The sequence below is a fragment of the Aphelocoma coerulescens genome, chromosome 1 (assembly GCF_041296385.1).
Source record: "Aphelocoma coerulescens isolate FSJ_1873_10779 chromosome 1, UR_Acoe_1.0, whole genome shotgun sequence".
In the NCBI taxonomy this organism is placed as follows: domain Eukaryota; kingdom Metazoa; phylum Chordata; class Aves; order Passeriformes; family Corvidae; genus Aphelocoma; species Aphelocoma coerulescens.
The window spans coordinates 118,672,799-118,698,732 of NC_091013.1; the positions used below are offsets into that span (position 1 = coordinate 118,672,799).

General features: G+C 46.5%; 1 protein-coding gene and 1 long non-coding RNA gene across 6 annotated transcripts; both read left to right on the forward strand.

The window, feature by feature from the left end:
* Nucleotides 1-1,389: 1,389 nt before the first annotated feature.
* LOC138116757 (uncharacterized) lies at nt 1,390-15,799 on the forward strand. Of its 5 annotated transcripts, XR_011154327.1 has the most exons (7): nt 1,390-1,535; nt 3,570-3,706; nt 5,655-5,690; nt 10,207-11,036; nt 11,350-11,399; nt 12,383-12,507; nt 13,836-15,799. It is a non-coding gene; the product is annotated as an uncharacterized lncRNA (long non-coding RNA). The 5 variants fall into 5 exon arrangements; XR_011154328.1 differs by lacking the exon at nt 5,655-5,690 and having other exon boundaries at nt 1,390-1,897; XR_011154325.1 differs by lacking the exon at nt 5,655-5,690.
* A 386-nt stretch (nt 15,800-16,185) lies between these two features.
* Nucleotides 16,186-23,586, forward strand: ADAMTS1 (ADAM metallopeptidase with thrombospondin type 1 motif 1). The gene is made up of 9 exons (XM_069026416.1): nt 16,186-17,204; nt 17,459-17,805; nt 18,271-18,403; nt 18,771-18,938; nt 19,205-19,491; nt 19,718-19,904; nt 20,005-20,180; nt 21,015-21,190; nt 21,491-23,586. Exons 1-9 carry the CDS (start codon nt 16,700-16,702, stop codon nt 22,230-22,232), a joined length of 2,721 nt encoding a protein of 906 aa, XP_068882517.1. The 5' UTR covers nt 16,186-16,699; the 3' UTR covers nt 22,233-23,586.
* Nucleotides 23,587-25,934: the final 2,348 nt, after the last annotated feature.

Genomic DNA, 25,934 nt, shown 5'->3' on the forward strand with positions numbered 1-25,934 from the left:
GCTCCTCAGCTTGGTTTCAAAGGGAGAAGGGAAGTGGCAGGACCTGGCTGTGGAAACCTCAGCCTCTCCACGCATGCAGGAAATAAAAAATCTCCATCACAACACCACCCCTTCGTCGGGATCAAATCAAATGCTGAAGAATTCTATATGGAGAACTTTTCCTTCAGAGGACAGAAGAAAGAACCGAAGGATGCTTTGCTTCCCTCTCCATCAGAGCATTTAGTATTTTGGGATGAGTTTGTTGTGCATTTTTTTGCTATTTTTACCCCAAAATAGGCCAGGCAGAGATGAAGCCAGAACCTAAGGCAAGTTGTGATATTGCTGTGGAACAGCTTTGCCTCCAGAAGGTCTCTGCCTGCCTCAGCCTGCTCAAGGCTTCCCCAGTATGGCTGCAGTCTTGGGCTCTGCTTCCCCAGAGCCCACATCTTCTACCCCGGAGCCATTTCCTTTGGCTGCATTCATAATGTGTATTTAAATCATCACCTGGTTTGCTTTCATAGCTGGTCAAGTTTCTAGAAATATGGAAAAGAGCATGTCTAATACCAATTAGATTAAAAAAAAAAAAATAGGAGATGTAGTTTCTTCTCATTTACAGCTACAAAAGAGAAAAAGAAGGGGAAAAACTCCAAGAAGGAACAGTATCTATGAACTGTATCTCTTCTCTCTTGAATCTGGATGTAAGCCATAACCAGGCAGCATCCAAAAACTCTGGAAAACTCAGGGAGTTAATTTAGATCTCATAGAACTCAATATCTTGAGTTAAAGCAGAACAGCTAAAATAAGAGAATGGAGAGGTGATAGAGGAAAAAACGCTTTAATTTTCAATTAGATACAGCAAGGAGGGAGAATTAACTAAGAAGGGAGCCCAGATGGTGTAGGATAATTTCATACAAGGTTAAACTTAGCAGATAAATATAAGGAACAAAAATTTTTATTCCAGTAGGATAAATATGGTTTTCCATTAGAAGCATTAGCTGAAGAATTCATAGCCCATTTTTTAATGAGAATGTGGATATTGTTACTAAAAAACTGAAGGCTGCAGCCCAGATGGGTTTATCATTTTAGGCCTTTTTAAAGCCCAGTTGATTTATCTAATTACATATTCCAGGAGGCTCCTACTCTTGCTTGGAAGCAATGGTAGCCACTCTGTGCATTACAACTCAAAAAGGGGTGGGAGTGAGTCAGTCACTCCTAAGGTACCTCTGAATGTACCACTTTTCAGAGCAAAGGGTTAGCAGGGAAAAGAGAATTTCTTTGGACACCTGCTCTGCCCAGGAAGCTGCACCTCAGAGACACAGGATTTAGGCATTAGCTTGGTTAACGAGATTAGCCTCAAGGGCTCTTGGTTAATGTAGAAAGCCTGGGATCAGGGGGAGGGTCCCAGCTGAAGGTGCATCATGACCATAGGTTGCAGAGGCTTATTGCAGGACAACGTAGGTGCTGACCCCAGAAATTTGTGAGGAGGAAGGGATAAATCCTGCCTGGGAGCCAGTACTTGAGCCTGTGTGTGAGGCCAATTCACCTGACTTGGTCCTGTGAGTAAATCATTTCGGACACAGCTCAAAGCGCTGCAGGGAAGTAGCTGGAGGACCACAAAAACTACATTGGTGTCTATATGGCAACAGACAGAGGTTATTTTAGCAGTGTGAAATGTTTTTGGATTCCAACAGCATGCAAATAGTGCCAGAGTAATTTGCCAGGGACAATAATGTGTAGTGTAATGCTGAGGATGAAAAGCCTTCAGCTGGGTTTGACCCAGTATAAACCATCCCTGGGTTCTACTCCAGTTGTTTGCAGTGTTTATCAACTATATCTGGGCTTTTTATCTGGGTAGTATCTGTCACTTGAATAGAGATAAATATTAAATGATGTCTACTACTAGATTCACACTTAAAAGGTAACTTCCATTTCTAACTCATTCCAGCAAATTTGTAAATCCCATCCTTAAAGCTTTTGAAAAACATACTCTTTTTTTTATCCTGCTATTTAACACCGGAGTGTGGTTCCAGCCAAAACCTGAAATCCCACGCAAGGCAGATTATGTTCAGCTCTCTGGCTGGCTATGTATTTTCCTCTTCTATGTACCTTACAAGCCAAAGCCTGAATTTAGCCCTAAAAGCATATCCTGAGCATACACTCAGGAGACCACATTCAGGATCCTGCCACCCATCATATTAAACTGATGGATTCTACCAGGAATGGTAACAAAACCATCATTTCAAAAATGGTTCTTTACTTAAAGCCTTTTTTTCTTTTTTTTTTTTTCTTTTTTTTTTTTTTTATGGTATAGTAGTTATGGCAACTGCTTCCTGCCACCTCTGCTGCCAAAAGCCACAATCCACCCATGAAAAAGAGCTCCTCCATCCAAATGCATTTTTCAGTGGACAGCAGCATTCCCTGGCTGGAGCACACTCTTCCCTTCCAGTCTGCCAAACAAAATGTGTAACAAATGTGAGCTAAGAGTGAGGAATTAAGTGAACTCCTTACAAATGACTTTGTATTTTTACACATACATGCAAGAGACAAGAATTAAGAGCACCTCTCAGGGAGAGTTGAGGGGGAGAAAAAGGTAGTGAACCCCCAGGGCTGTTCAATGAAAGAAAATGTTTTCCTTTCTTAGAACACATGTTTGGAATTCAAACTCTTAAAAGTCTTGGCATAATACTAATTAAAAATTTGGTGAGTTATTTCCCCTTTTCCCTTAGTTTTATTCTACCTTCGAGGTCAGTGGCAGGATTTCTCAAGTCTGGGCTATTTCCTGCACGATGATCAAAGTTTGCTGTATGAATTGGAAAATAAAATGTTCCTATTCTTTGCTAGTCCCATAACTCTGTTTCTATGGGCAGTTCTTCCTGATCGTGACACAAAATAAGTCTTAAATTCCTTGTTTGACAACATGCTTTTAGAAAAGCTTTACAATTGCTTTTATGGCTGTATTAATAACTATTATTTTCCCTCCCAAGGTGCAATTCCAGTGCAGAGCTATGTGGATCTTGCTTGTCTTTCCCTTGCTTTGTCGGCTGTGACCTTTCACCACTCAGAAAATAATTAGTACATTTTCCAGCAGATAGCTGGATGTTTTCATGCCCTCTTATTATGGGAAAACATTGTAACAGAGCACTGGAGCAAACAGCTCAATGTGCTGTACTTTCAAGCCCCTGTGTGGCAAATGAACTTAAATTTACAAGAATGTCAAAAATGAAGGGAATCAAGAATGAACAGCTGCTTATAAAGCAGGAATTCTCTAATATGGACTGAATTTGGAAGTTTTATCAAAATGCACCACAACCATCATGATTCAACTCCCTTGGAGATTTTTAGCTGCCTCTGAGAAGATAAGGCACAAGTTCCAGGTCTAATTAGGCATGGCACGCATTGGGGTCATTAATGATTTCCACCACAGTAGCTTCAGCCTACGAGATATTTTGCAAACAAATGGCAGAAGCACGGTGTGAGCACCCAAACACACATAAAAGCTGGGAATCATGGGAAATAGAAGGGAAGGTAACAGCAGAGACAAGGATCCAATCCAAAGTTTGAGGTCAATATTTTCATGGTTTCGCTTCCAGGTTTAGCAACACATTGCGGTAACAGGAGAAGCAAAAGAAATGAGAAGGCGAAGCTCATGCATTAGATGCCATGAAGTAAATCGAAGTTTGCACATCCAAGATTGACTGATTAATTCATTGCTTGGACTTTCTCCCAGGTAAGTTATGCTGGCTTGATCCAGGCCTAGCCTAGCTAAAAGATAGTGCTGCCATTCAAAGCTAATCCTAATCAAATATCCCCAAGTTCCCCTTAACTGTGAAGTTGAGCTGCAAGATTTCAGAATTTGTCTAGGCTTGCACAGGTCAAATGAAGTGGTGACAAATAGGCACCAGCAGATACCCTTCCCCCTGTTTCCCTGCTGAAGCAACTGGAAGACATAAAAGTCATAATTATCCTGGTTTAAGTCACACAGTGAGCAGAACCACAGCCAGGAATGTACCGTGGGCTTCTAGGCTCCAAAATAGTGATAGAAAACAACTGTTCCTCTGTTACCAGGATTTTTTACAGCTGCTTTCAGCATCAGGTTTACGTTTGCAGTTATGTTTTCATTCCAGCCACTTCTTGCAGCTGCATCCACAGAAGCAGCTCCACATTGCAGACAGGAGCACTGGCCCTGCCTACAGCACCTTTAATTAGTCAACCCAGGCACCTTTGCTAATTGACAGAGAATCCCAGAATCGCTGAGCTTGGAAAAGACCTCCAAGATCACTGAGTCCAAGCTGTGCCTGATGCCACCTTGTCCCCAGCCCAGAGCACTGAGGGCCACCTCCAGTCCTTCCTTGGACACCTCCAGGGATGGGGACTCCAAACCTCCCTGGGCAGCCCCTGCAAATGCCTGACCACCCTTTCCAGGAAGAAATTCCTCCTGATGTCCAACCTGAGCCTCTCCTGGCCCAGCCTGAGGCCGTTCCCTCTCCTCCTGTCCCTGTTCCCTGGGAGCAGAGCCCGACCCCCCTGGCTGCCCCCTCCTGTCAGGGAGTTGTGCAGAGCCACAAGGTCCCCCCTGAGTCTCCTTTGCTCCAGGCTGAGCCTCCTTCTCAGCTCCCTCAGCAGCTCCTGGGGCTTCAACTCCTTCCCAGCTCCATTCCCTTCCCTGGACATGCTCCAGAACCTCAACGTCCTCATTGTGAGGGGCCCAGAACTGCCCAGTCTGGTTTCTTCTGCAATTGATTGATGCTGCACTCAACCCCCTTATCCAGATCACTTGTAAAGGTACTAAACAGGACTGAAGAGATCAAACAGGACTGACAGGCAGGCACCTAAGAGGTACAATGCTTGTGGCTTTTGCCACTGGCCTTAGGATCAGATGAATCATGCCCCACAGGCTCTTGCTTGTCCTCAGTGGTCTAGGTCCTTATAGATGGAAAATGCTTCTCCCTTTGACCAGACAAATCCATCCCCGGGCTCAGACTGCTCTACAGGCTGCATTATGGAACAATGGCTGACTTCTCTGGGAGCAGATCTATGAAGACAAACACTGCTGTCATAATTTATTCCAGTGCCACATTGTCTGCCAAGGCTGCATTACACTGCTCCTCTTATTTATTTATTTTTTTAAGCCTAAATATATAAAGCTGTTGCAACTGTTTCATGGACTTTCAAGAATGTAAAAAAAATATTTTGACACTGGGGAAGGGATTTCTCCCAGGACTTTTGGATGTGCCTCTGAACAGTGTTTATAGGTACCTTTTGGTTTCAGCAGGGAGAGAACGGGCACTTCACTCGTGCTCTTCTTTTCAGCCTACAGTGGATGTCCATGGTGGGTGAGCTGGATTGCACATTCCAAATATGTATTCCTTTCCAGTGACAAAGGGACTCGGGGTTCAGATGCAGACAGGCACAATGCAGATGTCTGAGGCTGAGTGAGATGAATCTCATTCCAGGTCTCAAAGGGCTCAAAGTGCTTGGGAGCAGTATCCTGTTTCCAAAGAGTTTTCAAGTAAGAACTCAGTTCCAAATGACCATAATTCTTTCCAAAAATTGACTGGATGAAGGCAGGTTTGTTCTGCAGCATTTTTTTTCACTGAGCTACCATTGTGAGAATTAGTAATGTTTCAATTCAGCCTCTTTCCCTCCCTATCATCCCTCCCCTTGACGTCCTCCAGCTCTTACTTCATTGCAAAGTTATCTTCAAGCTCAAGGTAAGAAACTGTACCTCCTCTCTGCTATAGAAAATATCTGCAGTGCATTCAAATCCCCTCAGAATGTGAAGGTTGCAATGATTGTCAGAAAAATGCTTTGGTCACCTACTCCTGCCCAAAACATGCTCCTGTGGAGTGACCTAATATTTATGCTGCAACTTATTTTCAGGTTGTTTTTTTTAATTAAAATGTGAAGTTGTTTAAAATCAAATTAGGAAGGCCTTGGAGAGATGGTAAATATTTGCTTCACTTGGCCTTGATACACAACATCAAAATTGTAACTACAAAGCTTTTAGAGTCAACTATTGAATTATATATTAGCAGTGGTTATTAGAACTCCGTATTCCTATTGCACATCCAATATTGGCAAGCCTTTAGCTTCAAGGAGCTGGGACTGTGAGATCCAAAATGTAACCATGAAATACACAGAGGCTTTGACTGTTCTGCACTGTGCAGAATCTCTCGGTGGGGAACTCTTGTTGTTGTGCTACCAGCACAAAGGGAACCCAGCTCCTCACCCAGTTGCTGTGTGTGTATTTCCACTATCTCTCTTTTTTTTGCCTTCTTTACTCCGTGGTGAATAAGTGTAATCGAGCCAGCTGCTGCTTTCAGGTCTGTGCAGTTTTTCTGCAGGTGGCAGTCAATCCTCTTGAATGTGCTCCAGCTCATTCCCTGAAGAGAACCCCAACATCCAAGTTTCTTATTTTGATTATAACCAGATAGTTAAGCAGTAAGAAAGGCAGAAGTGAGTGAATTGCTAAACTCATGGAGGGGACAAGCTTTGGAGCAACTGGTGCAAGTTTTTGTGTCTAGTTCCTGGGAAGTTTCTTTTTATCCTCCTACTTTAGCTGTAGTTTTACAGGCAACCACATTCAAAAGAGGAGCCTCATAAAAAGGGGAGTCAAATATTTGTGGAAGGTGTTGGATCTCTCAACTTCTTTTGCTACCCAAATGATTTCTGCTCCAAGCAAAGGTGGTGCTCAGTGTTCTTTCATTCATATCGTTTATTATTAACATGTATTTGATTAGAATGATGAAACTGAAGTAATTGTAGAAAATTACTCCCACAGGATGTGAGGATTCCTCCTCTAGCATTTTCTCGGAACACTCTCATCTTTATGGTTTGGTGTAAATTAGAGGCCACTTCTGAGTTTTTAGAGGTTATAAATATGAAAGGATTTTCTTTTTCCTCCTTCAACTATTACATCATAAACTGAAAAAGTGACTAGCAAAAACATGTCTTGTTCTTCCTATTGCAGAAAATAAGCTAATTTAAAAATCAAAACAATCAGCCCTACCTATTAAAAAAGATAGTGACAATCAGCCCCTTGCTAACCCTCGTCATTCCACAGAGCTCCGCGGGCTTTGGTGGGATGGCTCCACATTGCACCCACATAAATAAAAATACTTTGGGCCCAATAACCACAGATTTAGAAAGGTCAACGTACAGCTTCTAAAGAAACAAATATTTTAAGTGCAGTGCCTAACTCCTGGGTAATTTTAAGCCGCTTTCACAGCTCACCAAATGTCACATTGTCGTGTTTACAAGAGCATGAATGCTTTCATGTGGGCCATGGGAAGTCATATTTGCAGTGCAAAGTTTACCTGCTTATATAAAAGTCTCCTCAATTTTCCTGTTGGTCTAACATAGAATTATCTTAAAATGATTCCTACTTTTGCACACAAAATTACAGAATTAAGCTAGTGAGCTATTTCTGAGTATTATTTCATGTGTGTGGGTGCATGTGAGCAGGACTAAAAGTTTAGTGCCATCTTTTGGGTGGTCCTAATACTACAGAACAGCTTAATCAAAGCAGCTCTAGACTTGCCACCATTTCTGTGCCTGGGAAGCCACGTGTCACTTGTTTCTAGAGAGCGTGCAGGGATGACAAAAAACTCAATGGGAGCAGGAATGGCTGGGAGTGTTTCCATGCTGCATAAAGAACCGCCCGCTCCAGCCCCTTCTTAGCACACAAATCCCCAAATCCCCAGCAGCAAAATATTTTCCTCTTTAGAAGCACTGCTTTTTTCCAGCTCTGGCCAATGTTCGTGCTATTTTATAAGATAATTATCTATGTGTTCAGTCACACCCTATAGCACCAAATTTCTTCCTCCTGACTCTTAATGTAAGATCAACAATAAGCTCATTAATTTAATTGTTTATATTCTGTCTTAATTCAATATTCCTTGCTAGCCCTAAAAGTAGATCTATGTCAAAACCAGACAAAACCCAAGCATCCGGAAATCCAACTTAACACCTGCTCTGACAACACAGAATTAAAACTGTACATAAAATACTGCTCCCATGCTACCTGGTATATGATCATTACAAAATCTAGCCATAAACCAATGGTTCTAATAGGATTTTAAATAGGATTAGATTACAATGTCCCTTTGAAAAGGTTGGTGGTCAACTAATTTCACATTAGCAAGAAGAAATTGAGTGTACTGGAGTAGGTAATGCCTTTTCTTTTGCCTTAATGGGATGAGAGGCCTTTCCACCCCAACTCCTGGACAAATGAGACACTTCCCGTAGCAAAGCCTAATTCCACCTGGTAGGGAGAGCACAGGTCTTGGAGGTAGCTGGGCTTTGAGTACCCCTTAGGAGTACAAAGAACAGGTCAGTGTTTGTCCTGTGTTCCCTGACCCAGAGGCAGCACACACACAGCCAAAGGAATTACTCATGTGTGGAGCAGCATTTATTTACACCACTTGGCCCTGGAGTCTAGAACACCAGCTGATCCTTTTTGTGCTATCTCTGAGGGTTGAAATGACATACAGAGCAAAATTTTGGACAAGGCAGCCTCTCCAGCAAAATGCTGATGTCTGTAATTAAACTTATCTCTGTGTGGTAATGTTCCCCAGGCACTGATTCCTGCTCCAAGTGCTTGTTGGAGGCTTTCTGGAAGTGTCAGAAGGCTTGCATTCCCTTACTCTTGGATAATCAAAACTGCTTGCAAATTTGTTCGGATGTTGAAACAAGCCCAGGCAGGGAGTTTGTGCACGGATGGTTTGCAGCGTTTTAGGGACAGGGGTCTGGAAGCTGCTTCCTTCACCAGTGCATCCTTTCCATTGCTGGGGTGCCAGGTAGATACACGTAATGCAGTCCTGAAATTCATCACATTCAATTTTACAGCCCTCTGTCTCCATCCCTCCTGCTGGAAAGCACATCTACACACGTGCTCTCCCTGAAGCAAAAATCACGAGTTAATGTTGTCACTGCTTGCAGTTTTTGAGTGCCTGATGTCATAGCTGGAGTGTTCATAGCGTTTCAATTTGTTTCCGACACCATGTTTGAGTTTGGATCCTTTTGAGGAAGTAAAAAGAGAATATTTTTCTTGGAGAGCTTTGAAATCCAAATTGCAAAGCTGGCAGGGCCCTCTCAGTCAAATTTGGGTTCACTTTTCTGCCTTATTAGCAATTTCTTGCTGGTGTATTTACCATATAAAGCAAAGCCAGCTCAGCTGGCATCACTAGGATTACATAAATGCATGTTTTTATAAAGTGGAAAATTTTTACCTGTTTGCTAAAATACCTGATGGTGCCTTGGTTTTAAAAAGTGTGTTCTATGTGACAGCTGTGCATATTTGCACTGGAGCTGGGATTTTTATACCACGCTCAGTTCGTAAATGGTATTGAGCAAAAGCTTCTGAGATTTTTAAATAATCAAGAAAGGAAAAGTGGGTGAGGGAAGCTTGGAAATTGTGCTGATCTACTCTGGGAGCTTGGAGGTCTCAGGGAAGGGGCTTCCCTCAACGGCTTTGAAGACACGTAACATATAAGCAGAATGGTTATTGGAATAATTGAAATAATTGGAATGTCAGCCTCAGAAGCCCAAGAAGTCTCCTCCAATCCATATCCCTCGTTAAATCCCACACTTAACGGGGACTAGCCCAACTCTGCCCTGCTCTTGCCAGTGCATCCCTGAGGATCAGCCCATCAGCAGGCACATGACCTCAATCAGCACCTCCACAGGGCCCAAACCAGCCCGGATCAGCCACAAAGAGGACTTTGCATCCTCTTGCCCACTTGCATTTCCCAAGGGACATACAGATGTCCCTCTGCCCAGTGTGTAACTGAGGCAGGCAGAACCAGCTGCAACCCAAAGAATTTGGGGTTGCCTCAGCTGTGTTCCCCATGGGTCCAAACTGGGCACAAGAGCCAGGCCTCTTTCCCAACAGGAGAGGGCAATGCCAGAGGGAAGGGGGATATGATGTCCATCTTCCAGTCATGTCCATCTTATGGTCAGAAAGGATGGCTGAGCTTGTGCAGGCAATTAAATTAATTATTCTGCTAAAAAATATTCCATGTGAAACAATGATGCATCTTTCTCCCTGCAATATTTTAACAGCATATAGAAATATATTTGGAATTAAAACTTCTAATCCTCCAATTAAACAGAAGGTGGGAAACAATTAGGAGAGAATGAGTCAAAATACTGAGATTAACTGCTAGATATAGTAATACTGGGAAAAGCTTTCCCCATGCCTATTTCACCCCTTCCCTCTTTTCTTAGGTCCCCGACAGCAAGGGCTTTGCATAAGGGTTTGCATATCAAAGCAAGAGGAGAAATTGAGTGATGATAAATGGAAGTTACATGTTTTGTCAACCCACTTTTTGATGTTTGGTCTTAAGCAGCAACAATGTTTCTTTCAGAAGACCTAAGAGCAGCAAGAGTGAAAATAGAAATTCTGTTTGCGTGGGTTTACTACTGTCTGTTGATTTCCTGCTGTGTCTGCGGGATAAGCTGACATGGGCGATGGATGGTGTTTTGTTTGAAAGCTTCATTTCTTGTAGAAGACACTGCACATGCTTCCTCTGGATATCATTTGTAAACAGAGCATTTCGGCCAAGTTTTTATGAAGCTTTGGATCCTGTGAGAGGTTAGCACGATGCTGAGTTAAGCCTGACTATAAATATTCCCAGGAGCAGGGCCTACGTGTCCGCTGAGTCCCCTTTGTTCCTATTTTGTGCCCCAGCTCGTGTCCCATTGCTGCAGGGGGGCTGCTCCTGGGGGGAAGGTATTAACAGTGGGAATTGCAGTTGTGCAAGAGAGGTTTTGTGCCAGAGGGGCTCCCTGAGCTCAGCCAGGGAGATACAACCAGGCCTCTGCAGGCAACTGGGACAGACAGAGAGGTCAAACCTTCCAAAAACGGGAGGCAGCAGCAAAGGGAGGCTCTGGCTGCCACTGCTCAGCTCCTCTGCCCGCAACACCCGCCTGGGCAGCCAGAGGCTTCCTCACCTCACACACCTCCTTGGGGACGTGTCAGCGAGGGACAGCCAGGAAGGGGCAGCATCGACTCAAACCTGATGGAACAGCTTGATCTATTTTGTCAATTCCTGGTGGTAAGTTCTGGCATGGCTTGGGAAAATCACACGGTGTGAAAGAGGAGCTCTCACGGGCTTAGCACAGCCCTCCATTCCCCGTCCTCCTGCACCACGTGGGAGCGAGGCAGAGGAGGCAGGAACTAAGGGGGGGGGGGGGGAAAGTAAGGCAAGCAGCGGTTAGATCTTGTCTTTTCTTCTCACCATCCCGCTCTAATTGGCAATAAATTAAATTAACTTTCCCCAAGTTAACTCTGCTTTGCTTATGGCAGTAACTGGTAATTGATCTCCCTGTCTTTATGTCAATTCATGAGCTTTTCTATCTTGTTTTCAGACTCCTGTTCTCATGAGGAGGAATGAGGGATCAGCTGTCATCCAGCCAAGGTCAGCCCACCACGATATCCTGCAGTTCTTTGCCTAAGATCAGTGTTACAACCTTTTATTTCACTCATTTCATTGATAAAATGGAAATATTAGGCATCCTGATATGTCAGGCAAAATATGTGGTGATGTCTTGCCTCCAGCTCAGCTGACCTTGTGATTAAAAGAGCATGTCAGTGTTGACATACAGAAATTATGTGGATTTAGGAAGACCTAAATCCAGGATTTAGGGAGAGCTTTTTAGACTTTGTTCCATCCCAAGACACCTAAACAAGTCTTACTGACTTACATGTCCTTGTACCTGATGGCAAGCAAAGATTTCCCATGTACTTCATCCCCAACATTAAAAGAGGAGCAAAAAGCAATCTGAAATTAGAGCCTAACATTAGGAAACAAGGGGGATTGAAAGCGTGGGGAAAAAAAAAGAGGTAGCAACCAATGTTCTGATCAAAATGTGGATAAAACTGCCAAAAAGCAAGAACAGATCAGCAACATCATGAGCCCGGTCCTGAAAATTCTGGCAGAGCTACAGGTTCTGCAAATGTCTAAGAATTGCATTGATGTAACAAAGGTATTTTGTCTTATTGCTAAGAAATCGCTTAATCTCTTTGTACCTCAGGATTTTACCAGTTAAAGAAGGGTAACACTCACTAGGGGATTTTAGGAGATGCTCCTTAATGGCAGTAAGTTGCTCATTTGAGCCCCATCCCTACAACAAGAGGAAAGCCCATCCAAGCTTTTAGCAAAGCATGGATTAGATGAGTCTAAACACGTGTATAAATTGTTTGGAGAGTGGAGAGTGGTTAATCACTTTCCTTAAAGGTTTGTGCCCTTTGTTAAATACACTCATGGCCAACTTTTGATTACCCAGCATAACAAGGAGGAAGGCTGGGGGAAGAGGGGATGAGCCAGGGTGAGGCAACTGCCCAGTTTGATATTTAACTCCACTGAAAATGTTTGCTGCTAATATTCAAACTTCTTGGCAGGTGTATCAGCATTATATGGGCTCTGGTCAGAAAGAATGACCAGCACATCCAGGCAGGACAGCATGGAAATCTTTCTGGACAGTGGCTTTGGAAGGAGTGTGGCATCAGTCACAGAAGTCTCAAAGGTAAGAAATTATTAATATGTGCAGTGATGTGTTTTCATGAGGAGGAATTCCACAGAAACTGTATCATGTCTTGCAGTGCTTGTGCAACCCCCTGTCCACAGCACAGGAGAAAGTGTGGGATCTGTTGAAATCCCAGTGTGGTAAAAATATCAAAATGTCAGTGGAGCTCAGGGCACTATGAATGTGCTCCTTGCCATTTGCCGAGGGACTTTGGAGCCTTTGTCAAAGCTGTATTTGACTTCTGAAAGACTTTTAAAGCAGACATGCCATAATGCAGTGTTTTGTTTTGCCTGATTGCTTTTATTTGATCCCTGGCAGTTGTTTTGACCATGAAAATTCGTATTTAAGTCAGCTGTTCACAAGAAATTTAGATGGTGGCGCAAATTCTTCAGCAGGAATACTTCTATTACCAGCGAGTGAGACACAGAGTCAGACCTCAACTCTTTTAAACCACTTTTCGTGGATTTATATGGGATATGGCCAGGTCTGAATTCACATTCTCACGCAAACCACCTCCTTTTTAAATAGCAAAATATTTTACTCACGCAGCCAGGAGTGTCAGCCCAAGTTCCTGCTGAATCCCATTTTGATAAGAGCTTATAATGGAAAGTAGAAAGAATAGGGAGCAGCTCATTTTGAGTGCACACAGGCCTCTACGGGCTATTTAGCAATAAAATTTGGAGGCTGCCCAAATTTCTGCATCTATTTCTTTTAAGGCAACTTTGATAACCAGCAATGTACAAGCAGAAATTACAAAGAAATGCATCACCACATTAAATCCCATGATTCTCCTCCAAAGTAAAAATGTGCGCTTCTCATTAAAGTGATGATGGACATTGTTTTGCTTTTTAATATTTCTGCTGATTATATAACAGGCAAAATTTAGAGGTTTTCTCTCTTAGCCCTGTTATCCTACTAAGAAAACCCAATGGTTAATGGCCTCAAAATGAACAATAAATGGAAAAATATAAATTAATCACACATAACACAAAGACATCATAGAGAAACAATCTCCAGAAATAATCTTGGAAGTGTTTCTCAGAGGACTTTTTCAACAGCATCGAGTCTTTTATCCCCTATTCAATGGGCCTAATGTGCCATCTGCTGTTTTAATTCTTAAATTATAACAGTTTCTGAAACAAGCAATCATTCTGCAGCATTTAAACAAATAAGGTTGGGGTGGTTGTTTGTGCTGCATTTTTAGTTTTTTAGATTTTGGAAGCAGCTGTTTATGCAAACAGTGGTGAAGAAATTAAAGCTTCGGTATTGTTAATCCTGCTCAGAGACCGACAGCGCTTGGGTCTGAGCCGTAAAAACTGTTCTTGCAGAGCAAAATACGATGATCTGACTCAAAACCGATGATGTGGTGGCGCTATCTGGCGGCTTACTTGGAGTTACAACATCTTGCATCCCTGACTGGATTTGGTTTTTTTCTCCAAGCACTAGAAGTTTCTTTTAAAAGACAAATTTTATGCCTTTTCTGGGTCTTTCTCTAAGTGAAATCCTGAGAAAGGTCAGTGCGTTTCTAAATTTTAATTCACATAAACTGTGATTGGAGCTGGCACAGATTTGGTACAATACAGCTTAAAAACATGGGTACAGAGGCTTCAATGTCCTGAATAATCCAGCTAAACTCACTGGGGTTGTTCAGAAGAAGCACATCAAGCACTTACAAGATGATCCAGGTGGTGATCCAGGTGTGACAGCCAGCAAACCTGTTGTAAAAGTTGCTTCCCAACATGATTTGTGTTCAGGTAGTGCAACAGAACAGTTGAATTCTTTGCTAAAACACTTCCCTGGATATTACATAAAGGCCAGGGAAACTTCTGTGCTAATCAGGGAACTGTAAAGCTCCCTGCAAAAATGTAAGCCTTTGCACCAGGAAAGCTGGAGATCAACCACGAAACTCCCAGAACAAATTTTTATAGGCGAGTGCCACCTGGTGGAATATGGGGAAGACTTTTCAGCCTGAAAAAGCTGTTTTAAGGCGGTCAGGATCTTTTCAAATCGAAGAATTAACATCAAAAACCAGCAGCAAAACCAAAGGCACATCTGGCAGCTGCGTGGACACACCTTTGGTGGCCTTGCTCTGGTCTTTGCTGATCTGAGTGACACTGATTATGCTGACAAACAAGGAGGTTTTCATATTTTTAATTAATCTATTGGCAAGAGTTTCTATCTTGAACCAATGCTAGCTCAAAAAAAAAATTATGAAGATGATTTCTTTTCCACTCCACATTTCTATTTCGAGGCTTTTTAACTGGTAATTCCCTAAATTAGGTATCACGTGCAATGCCAAATTAATTAACAGCATGAATGAATAGTACCTTTGCTGGGCACACACAGATCTCAAAGATAAGGGTAGAGACTGACACACATTTCCAACTCAAGTGAAAAATTATTCATAACTGAATGGACTTTGGTGCTGCTGAAGTATTAAGGGGCAGCAGTTGCAGCCTCTGGAAGTCAATCCAGCATTTCCTGCTGTGTCCCAAAGAAAATCCCACATTTGAGGCCCAGTTCTGATTTTGCTCATCACTCTGTGGGACAAGAGCACTTTTGTTGAGCAAGTAGCTGGGAAATTGGGTTCATCTTCCCATATGTATTTTTTTGCACAACTTCAAACAATGAGCAATTCTAAACTTGCAAGATTTACAGAACGCCATGGGAAATGGATGTATTGTCAGAACTTAGCAGGCAGTCAGACTGTGCTATTGACACACACATGTGGTTCCAAGTTTGTCTGACATGGTTTAAATTAGGAAGAAAAGCCTTAGGGTTATTAGATTTAGTGCCATAAATGGGACACTTCATCCCAAGAAAACAGTGGATACATAAAATTTCAGAAACGTTTGCCCTATCCCGAGGTTTTGTGCCTTCTGTTTTCAGCCCCCGAGTTTCACACCTGTGTTGAATGATGTGTTGACAGACACACAAGCATCTTTGTTTAATTGGGAAGCCCAGGAGTTGTCACTAACAGGTACACGCATTCTGGTTTTATTCACAGCACTTCTTTGCCCTCCTCCTCCAAAAAGGCCTCCAGAAGCAGAAAGCTGGGGCTGCACACATAGGAATTAAGGGGATTAGCAGCACCACCATGCTTGGGTTATGGCTTCAAAGCAAAACATTGGCTGCACCTACGTAAACGCCCATGTTTAAGTGATTGGAAAGGAACCATTTCTCAGAAGTACAGGTGCATGACCGACTGCAGCTATTAGGGCCGAGAAAGGGCAGGAATTGCTTGGAAAGGGGGAAAGGGAGGGGGGGATTAAAATGAAAAAAAAAAAAAAAAAAAAAAAAAGAAGAAGAAGAAAAGTAGAAGGAAAAGCCACGAAGGCGCGCAGGGATGTGTCCCTCCCTCCCCCCCAGCCCCAGGAGCTCCAGACCGTCCACCTGCCGCTCCCCGAGCCCCGCGGGGCAGGGAACGGACCCGCAGCGCATCCCGGCGCTCCCACGAGCGGTCCCCGCGGGGCGCAGCGCTCGGAGCCGGGCACAAAGCACCCCCGGGGCAGGGAAGGGGCGCAGCCCAGCCCGCTGCGGCAGCCGGGGGCCGACCCCGGGCCGTGTCGGAGCCGTCCCGCCCCGTCGGGGGCGGCGGGAGGGCGGCGCGGCGGGGGCCGCCCGCGGGCGCGTTACGCACGCAGTGATCTCAGCGGCGCGGGCGCGGCGGCAGCGCCGGGCTGGGGGGCGGCACGGCTGGACCCCATAAAGGGCGGCGGCGAGCCCCGCTCCCGCATTCACCCGCACGGCGGAGGCGGACGGGCCCGCGGCGCGCCGCTCCGCAAAGCACGGGAGGCTCCTCGGCGCCCTGGAAGTGCAGGCGGGACCGTCCCGGGGCTGCCGGAGACTCGCCGCAGCGTCCTCCCCGCCCGCCGCTGCTGCTGCCGGGGAAGGCTGAGGAGGAGGAGGAGGCGGGCAGGAGAAGCGGCAGCCAGAGCAGGACAGAAGACAGAGGGACGGAGCGAGGGGCAGCGCTGCCCCCGCAGAGCCGCGCTCCCCGGCATCGCCGCCGCGCCCCGGCCATGGGGAAGCCGACGCCGCCTCTCCAGTGACCGCGGGACGCGGCTCCCGCGCGGTCCTCCGCCGGCAGAAAGACTCAGACACCCCCCAAAACCTGAAAGCAAAAACCCACATCTCCATATCCATTTCCATATAAAGTGAAATAAAGAGAGGAGAAGGGCTGCGCCGAGCGATGAGGAGCGGGGGGCGGCTGCCGGCGCTGGCGCCGGTGCTGGCGGCGCTGCTGGGGCTGTGCAGCGCCGAGCGCAGGGCGCTGGTGCTGCCGCGGCGCCTGGGCGCGCCCGGCGCCCGCGAGCGCTTCCGCCTGGAGGCCTTCGGGGAGCGCCTGACGCTGGAGCTGGAGCCCGACAGCAGCTTCCTGGCCCCGGACTTCACCCTGCAGTACCTGGGCGGGCCGCCGCCGCCGCCCGAGGACGACCTCTCCCGCTGCTTCTACTCCGGCACCGTGAACCGGGACCCCGGCTCGGCGGCCGCGCTCAGCCTGTGCGCGGGGCTGCGCGGCGCCTTCTCGCTGCGGGGCCGCCAGTACCTCATCCAGCCGGCGCCCGGCACCGCGCACCGCCACGGGCCGCACCTCCTGCGCCTCCGCGGCGTCCCGCGGGCCGCCCCCGCCGCCCGCTGCGCCGTGGCCGAGGCGGGGGCCGAGGCGGAGGGGCCGGAGCCCGCCGAGCCCGCAGGTACCGTGGCGATGCCGCGCCGGCCTCCGCAGGGACAGGGAGGAGAGGGGCGTCTGGCGGGGATGCGTGGCCGCTGCTTGCCCCGCAGCCCACCCCGAGGTGCCCACCTCGAGGTGCCCGCCTGGTTGCGGGATCGCCGGGCTTCAGGGGCGGGAGCACAAACTTGGGTGCACATCTTGAGTGGGTCTGGGCTTTTAAACCGTGGTCTCTTGCTGTGCTCACCTGCGCGTTCCCTTCCCTTATTTTTAACGCAGAAACGAGAAGCAGGAGGAAGAAGAGGTTCGTGTCCAGCCCCCGCTACGTGGAGACCCTGCTGGTGGCAGACCAGTCCATGGCCGAGTTCCACGGCAGCGGGCTGAAGCACTACCTGCTGACCCTGCTCTCCGTGGCCGCCAAGCTGTACAAGCACCCCAGCATCCGCAACTCCATCAGCCTCGTGGTGGTGAAGATCATGGTCATTTACGAGGAGCGCAAGGGCCCGGATATCTCCTCCAACGCCGCCCTGACTCTGAGGAACTTCTGCAGCTGGCAGAAGCAGCACAACCCGCCCAGCGACCGGCACGCCGAGCACTACGACACGGCCATCCTCTTCACCAGGCAGGTGAGGGACACCGAGATCACATCCAGCCCCACTGCTCCCTGCCCCCTCTGCCAGGAGACCTCCAAAAAAAAGTGTCCAGAGGCAGTCGTGTGTCACCACGGCTGCAGTGAAGCCGGCTAAAAATTAGCTGAGCTGCTTTTTATTTTGTTGATTTTTTTTTTTTTTTTGCTGTTTGCACCATGTCGGGTGAAACTCACAGTTTGTGCACTGTCTTTCTAAACTCACAGTTTGTGCACTGTGTTCCTGCCCCATATATTTTTAGCAGATTTCAGATGGAAATTATGCATTTTATTTCTACGTGTAACCCTCGCCTATGTTCCAGAGACAGATTTTTGCCATCATACCCATTGAAGTGCTGAATATTTATGCTCTTTCCATAAGTAAAGGCAAACTGCCAGGGCTGGATGGCTCTTGCCAAGGTTAAGTCTCTGATCTGATTAATAATGAAACTGCCTTTTTTTACAGGACCTGTGCGGTGCCAAGACATGTGATACTCTTGGGATGGCTGATGTGGGAACAGTTTGTGATCTAAACCGCAGTTGCTCTATCATAGAAGACGATGGTTTGCAGGCTGCCTTCACAACAGCCCACGAATTAGGTACTTGAAACTTTGCAAAGCCATTCCCTGGGATTAATTGAAGCCAGCTTGATGCCGTAAAGCCCAGCCTGCACCTCCCCGGAGCAGTCGGGAGGAGGCAAAGCCCTGCCTTGGAGCAGGGTTGGACTCTGGAAAGCAAATCCGGCCTGCACAGCATTGTCTGCAAGAGCTGTGTGTGTGCCTGCAGGAAAAAAAAGGGGAGAGAAGATCCAGTGCCATCTGCTTGAAATCTGGGAGCGTTCAGATTCGGGTTATTAATTACAGACCAGGCTATGAGCAGCTCTAGAGCAATATTTAAAATACTGTTGGTAATGCGTAGGACAGACTTCCTAAAGTCACAGACTTTCCCTTTCTCCCTTTCTCGAAGGCCACGTGTTTAACATGCCTCATGACGATGCAAAGCAGTGTGCTGGCATCAATGGAATGAGCCGGGATTTCCACATGATGGCATCCATGCTCTCCAACCTGGACCGCAGCCAGCCCTGGTCTCCATGCAGTGCCTACATGATTACAACATTTTTGGATAACGGTCATGGTAAGGTTATTAAGCTTTCCATTCATGTGGCGTTTGAGCTCTTGTGCTTTACTGCTGTGCTTTTTTTTCAACAAGAGTGCTTCAGCACAGACTCAACCTTTGGCGTGCTGTCAGTGAGTTTAGAAGAGCCTCACTTTTACAAAAATGCTGGCACAAGTGGGCTCAAAGGCCTCTGTTAGAAAGCAAATGCAGATCCCTTTTAAAACTGAACCCACAGCATCATCTGACTTGCTTTTTTTTTTTCCTTTTTTTCCCGACTTTTTCAGGGGAGTGTTTGTTGGACAAGCCCCACAGGCCCATCCAGCTCCCTTCTGACTTGCCTGGCACGCTGTACGATGCCAACAGGCAGTGCCAGTTCACGTTTGGAGATGAGTCCAAGCACTGCCCCGACGCAGCCAGTACGTGCACGACGCTGTGGTGCACCGGCACCTCCGGAGGGCTGCTCGTGTGCCAAACCAAACACTTCCCCTGGGCAGACGGCACCAGCTGCGGGGAAGGGAAGTGGTGCATGAATGGCAAGTGTGTGAATAAGACTGAGAAGAAGCATTATGATGTAAGTAGTGAAAAAGAAATCGGCACAGCTTGGGTTGCAGAGCCGCTGGGAGAATGCTGCAATGGAAGGGATCTGTTAGAAGGGGTTGATTCAATGCTAATAAACAAACTTAGGGCAGGCTTTTTAATGAGTTTGGGTGAAAAGGAGCATGATGATGGTTTTTATGGTGTGGTTTTGTATGGATTTTCCTGTCTTAACTTGTGTCCTGCTTTTGTTGTCGTTCCAGACTCCAGTGCATGGGAGCTGGGGGTCCTGGGGCGCGTGGGGCGAGTGCTCCCGGAGCTGTGGTGGGGGAGTGCAGTATTCCTTCAGGGAATGTGACAACCCCATCCCGAGGAACGGGGGCAAATACTGCGAAGGGAAGCGGGTGCAGTACAGGTCCTGTAACATCGAGGACTGCCCAGACAACAACGGTAATTTTTCCCCATTTTTGACACCCGGGATTGGTGTGTTGTGGAGGAAGAGCACGGACAGAGATGATCTCATGCCCACCTGTCTTTTCTCTGCCTGCAGGCAAAACGTTCAGGGAGGAACAGTGTGAAAAGCACAACGAGTTTTCCAAGTCTCCCTTTGGAAGTGGACCTGCAGTGGAGTGGACACCCAAGTTTGCCGGTGTGTCTCCAAAGGACAGATGCAAGCTGGTTTGCCGAGCCAAAGGAACAGGATACTTCTTTGTTCTACAGCCAAAGGTATTTCAAAACTGCACCTCTTCCTTCTGATCATGAGGAGGATTTTTATTTTCTCTCTCTTTATGTGAAGAGTCAAGCGGTGTAGAAATCTGAAATTATGTCTTTCTCATATTTAAACTGGGTTATTCCTCCAAGTACAGCTGGATCATTGCAGGCATGCTTTAAGTGTTCTGGCACAATTCTTCCACCTCCTCTACTCCCACTCCACCCTGGTTTCCTTCCCTCTCCTTCTACCAATCTGATTGCATTGAGATAGGTCTGGAAAACTCTGAGGGATCTTTGCCAGAACATTGGTGCTTTCTCATACTGGTTACTAATATGCTGACAGCTTAAAATAAACACAAGGAAAAATGTTCATCTTGCATAGCTACTTGAATTTGCTGTCATCAGATGGTAAGAGCCAGGAACTACCAGGGTGATGACACAAAGGGTTTTTGTGGAACAGCACTCCTGGAAATAAAGGATGTGCTGAACAGCATTAGAAGCAACCCTGGCAGTGTGCTTTGGGGACATGGCTGCCTTCTAGTGACACTAGAAAGCAATGGGGCTTTTTTATATTAAATCAGTAAAATGGTTTCGTAGGTTTTTGGGGGGGGAGGGGAGGGGATGGTATTAATGAAGACTGAGATCGTTTTCTCCTCTCACCATGGCATCATTTTTGCAAGTGAGATGAAGTAGAACCACATACCTCCAGCTACCTGTGGGCTACTCTGGTTTTTAATTCCAAAAGCCCTAAAAACGACCGGTGCTGCAGGTTTTCCACCTGTCCATATTTTGTGTTAGGCAGTTTCAGAGCACTGTGCATGTTGTAACCAGACTCCTTGTGTCCCCAAGGTGGTGGATGGCACCCCGTGCAGCCCCGACTCCACGTCGGTGTGCGTGCAGGGGCAGTGTGTGAAGGCCGGCTGTGACCGCACCATCGGCTCCAACAAGAAGTTCGACAAGTGCGGCATCTGCGGGGGCAACGGCTCCACCTGCAAGAAAGTGTCTGGCACCCTCGTTAGAGCCAAGTGAGTGTAGGGCTGCTGCTTCACCTTCTCCTTGTGGGTGCTTTGTGGGTGGAAGCTCTGGCCTTCCAGTGGATGTTGCCTGAGTTTATCATTAGAACTGAGCGTTTATTTATCTGTCTGATTGGGGATAACTTGCAGGGAGATCCCAGCACAAAAGAAAGCCCCTCTGCCAATGTGGGATTCATCCACTAATGAGTTAAATGCCTTGACTTCAGACAAAGTTTAGTCTTGTGCTCGGAGGCTTTTTCCCTTCCCAGGGAAGAGCAGACGACTCAGTGTTTTGTCTTTTCTCCCGGGCAGACCTGGCTACCACGACGTGGTCACCATCCCGGCGGGGGCCACCAACATCGAGGTGAAGCAGCGGAACCACCGGGGCGCGAGGCACGACGGCAGCTTCCTGGCCATCAAAGCCGCCGACGGCACCTACATCCTCAACGGCGACTACACCCTGTCCACGCTGGAGCAGGACATCACCTACAAGGGCAGCGTGCTGCGCTACAGCGGCTCCTCGGCCGCCCTGGAGCGCATCCGCAGCTTCAGCCCCCTGAAGGAGCCCCTGACCATCCAGGTGCTGACGGTGGGGGACCTGCCGCAGCCCAAGATCAAGTTCACCTATTTTGTGAAGAAGCCGGCGCAGCCCGGCACGGACAAGGCGCCCGGCAGGAAGAAGGAATCCTTCAACGCCATCAGGGAGATCATCTCCTCGGAGTGGGTGATCGAGGAGTGGGGCGAGTGCTCCAAGTCGTGCGGCTCGGGCTGGCAGCGGCGGGCGGTGGAGTGCCGGGACCCGCGGGGCCGGCCGGCCGCCGACTGCGCCCGCGAGCTGAAGCCCAGCAACCTGCGGCCCTGCGCCGACGTGCCCTGCCCGCAGTGGCAGCTGGGGGACTGGTCCCCCTGCTCCAAGACGTGTGGGAAGGGCTTCAAGAAGAGGTTGTTGAAATGTGTCTCTTCGGATGGCAGCGTGCTGCCCCAAGAAAGCTGTGAGCCCTCCAAGAAACCCAAGCACCTGATAGACTTCTGCAACGCCACGGACTGCAGCTAGATAGGACGACTTGGGAAAGCGAAAAAGTTTTTTTTATTATTTTATTTTATTTTTTCCTTCAGACCAGTGCACTGAAAAACACAAAAGAGGGCTAGAGGCAGCGCGCGTTTTTGCGTAAAAAATTCATGGTGAGGATCCATTGAGGTGGGACAGTGCAAACAGCTTGAGCTGGCTTTGCATCCCAAAAATCCCCTGCCAACTGAAAATTGGATGGGATAGCAGACCCATGTCACTCATTTGTCTTCAGCAGATAAGGCCCAAAGGCATCACAGTTGCCTTTTTTTCAGCCTGTTACAAATTAAGCCTGTTAAAAATTGAGCAGTGAGACACATTCAAGCAAACATTTTGGGGTTCCGTTATTTCTCCCTTCTTTTGGATTTATCTTGTGGTACTGATCAAATCCCCACGTGTAGGAAGGGGAGAGAAAAAGCGTAAAATAATTGGTCAGGGCTTACCTACCTCACAAAGGGCAAAAAAAAAAGATTGGAAAAGGAGCTTTAACTATGTCATTCATGGCTGCTATTGTTTCAGAGAATAGTTTTATATAAAAATAAAGCCATATTCTCTACCTGTCAAGAGTAAGAAATATCAAGAACAAATATCAACTCCACGAATCACTAGAGTTTCATGTTTCTTTTAAAGTACCTTTATGTCATCCCAATGTGCCTGTCCATTTCTCTCAGCCACTCCAGTGCCATTGTGGTGACGTGTAATCCAGAGGCTTGGAAAAGCGGGAATCTGAGTCTGAGTAGTTGCTCTTTGTGCCTTCTGCCTACCTTCCGCTGGCTTTTCTGATTCCAGCTTGGTGCTGCCTTCCTGCCTAACAGATTCATGGAGTGTGTGAGCATTCCAGTCGTGCTTTCACACTCAGACCTTGGGCCTTAGCCCAGCCAATGGATATTACGTGAGTTAAAAAGAAAAAAAAAAATAATCCCATTATGAATGGGAACGTCCTCTGTGGCCTCTGCTGGGTTTGTAGAGCTCAGTCACTGATCAGGTGGGAAGGCAAAGCTGAGGGATAGCAGGTCCATCCACAGCAAAACGCCAGCATTCACATCATTGAAGATTGTGCCAGTCCATAGACCATAAGAGAATATGGCTTTCCATATGTATATAGTAAAATATATTACTATAGATTTTATATACTTCATAAGTATTTCATATTTCTTTCCCTTCTGGGAAGGGTTATAATTTGTAATAAATGCATATAATGAGCGTATTTATTTTTATACTTCTTGTCTAATGTGATCTTCTAAGTTATCGCTTTTTTAAAAGGACATATAACAAGGATAGAGTATTTATACAGTATAATATGTTACTAGAGGTAATAAATGAACCCTATAAATTTTGGAAATTGAGTGTCTTTATTTCACTGGACTAAAACCAGTCCATGGAGCAGAAAGAGCTTGGAAACTGAGGAAAATATTAAGCAAAAGGCAACTCATTACCTGTGTTAGTGAAGAGGTTTGGAGAACTCTCCCCATAATGTCCCACACCACCTTAAAAGAGGTCGTTCTGTATTTTATTACTTAACCACTAACTCATCTATTTCAGAAAATGGAGTGCAACTAAACTGATGCCACTGGTTGTAGTAACAGCTTGCAGAGGGAGCAGTGCTGTCAGTTATGTTTAGAACCAATAAAATACATATAAAAGCAGCAGTTTTGCCTTACTCTGGTGGGAAGGGAGCAGTGAAAATCCGGAGTCATTCATGAGCAGTCAGAGGTTTCCCTTTTCCTCTCTGATTTTCTCCTGATGCTGCTTTTCCAAGAAGCACTATGTGAAGGAGCTATTGGTAGCACGTTTCATTATGTTAAAATGAATACTAGGCATCAAAAACTGATTTTTGCTCCCTCATACCTGATCTCATCACCACTGCAGTCAAGGGAAAATCTTCTGTTGGGTTCTGTCGGATTTTTGCTATGGAATTTGAGACATCAGTCATTTCTGGATCCTTTTGACTTTGTGTCATGTAAAAATCTATTTCAGCTTCCTCTGCCAATGTTTGGACTCTGTCTCTGCAGAAATAGTTCCCGTTTTATTCCGTGGATAAAGTCCTGGGCCCTCTGAATCACAGAGTTCTCATCACGTCACACTTCACTGGGCATTGCTTTGATGTGCAGGAATGCTGGGGAATATTTTATTGCTAACATTGTTCAGGAGGCAGCCAGTCCCTTTTTGGTTTTATAAACAGTTAAGAGTATTTATAAATACAAGAAATAACTATTTATTTTTATATATGTATATGTTCATATATATTTTATTCACCACGTAGGCTAGAAAATAACTGGGAGTTTGAAGAGAAGAGTTATGCTGGAGCCTGCCAGGTTGATGAGATGTGAAATTATGGTATCTGCTGGGTGAGCACTGCAAATGGTCTAACCAGGAAGTGTGGAGTAGCTCTTTTCCTCTGGCACTGCTCAAATAATAATGTGATTTACTGCTTGAAATTGTCCTAACAGTAAATGGGAAAAAAACTCAAAACTCATTCAAATCAACATCTCCAAACACTGGAGATGTTTCCATAACAAAGTGAGACTTTTGCTTTTATCGTTTTCACATCACGAGTGGGTCAGCAGAAGCAAAGTGATGATTTATTGAATTTTGTAGGACAAATAGAGATATTTTGGACAAAATATCTTAACCCACTAGGGAAATTAGGGAATGGAGAAGTAAATACTCCTGGAGAAATTCAGAAAGGCATCTTCAGAGGAATAACCCACGCTGCTCAGCAGACAGTCCCAGAGTTCTGGCTGGGCTCTGTTTATCAGCTCCCTGTGAAATTGTTCACCCAGCTCTGCTCCCACAGCCCAGTGTTATCCCAGCTCATCCACCTGGAAGGCTGCTCAGCCCCTGGAGTGGCAGACCTGCCTGCCAAGCACCACTTGGAACAGAGATCAGTCCTGTGGGATGTGGCCACGGCTGCTGAACCCTCGAGGCACAGGGGGTGTAATTAGGTGAAGTTTCATCCCTAGCAAAGGTCACCCAAATATAGCAAAGGGATCTCCTGGCAGGCAGATCCCTCGGACATGTCCAGGCTACAACAGAAGTGTAAGAGAGCATTCAGCAGCAGCCTCATTTAGCTTAAATATTTGCATTTTGCCCTGTTCTGCACAAGCAGAGCTCTCTGTTACAACATGTGGAGGCAGAAGAGCAGCCCAGGAGATTGCACCCGCTGGCTGTCCCTTCCATGGTGATCTATCCCATGCTTTCCTAGCAAAACAGCTCCAAACACTCATGCCCAATATTCCCCCTCGGAACGCAGAGCACGGACAGAAGGGAAGCCAAAACACAGTTAACAGGTTCACAGGTGGTGTTTTAGCACCTCTTTGTGCTCCCGATGCCTGGGGCAGAGGGATTCTTGCAGGAAGCAGCGTTGTTCGGACTCGCAGGTGGGTTCACAGCCCACAGCAGTGCGAGAGAGGCTTGTGCAAAAGGGATTCAATGTTGGGCAAGAGAAGTGCAGTTTCCTACAGTCCCTCTGCCTGGACTCTGTGCTTGACAACTTCATTGGGATAAAGGATCCTCCTTGGTGCTATTGCAGCCCAGGACCAGCGGCTGATGAGATTCCAGACCCCTGGACAACATCTGAATTTAAACATCCAGAGGCTAAGTTGCTGAATCTGTCATTTTTAATACATTGTAATTTTGTGTCATAATGCTGCAAATCTGAGTTTCTCCCATCTTATGATCCTTCACACA

Bases quoted from the DNA above. Each gene is read 5' to 3' on its own strand.
- ADAMTS1 (XM_069026416.1), top strand. From the start codon at position 16,700: ATGAGGAGCGGGGGGCGGCTGCCGGCGCTGGCGCCGGTGCTGGCGGCG. The intron at 19,492-19,717 runs GTAAGTAGTGAA...TTGTCGTTCCAG, and splicing joins CTGAGAAGAAGCATTATGAT to ACTCCAGTGCATGGGAGCTG. The intron at 19,905-20,004 runs GTAATTTTTCCC...CTCTGCCTGCAG, and splicing joins GGACTGCCCAGACAACAACG to GCAAAACGTTCAGGGAGGAA.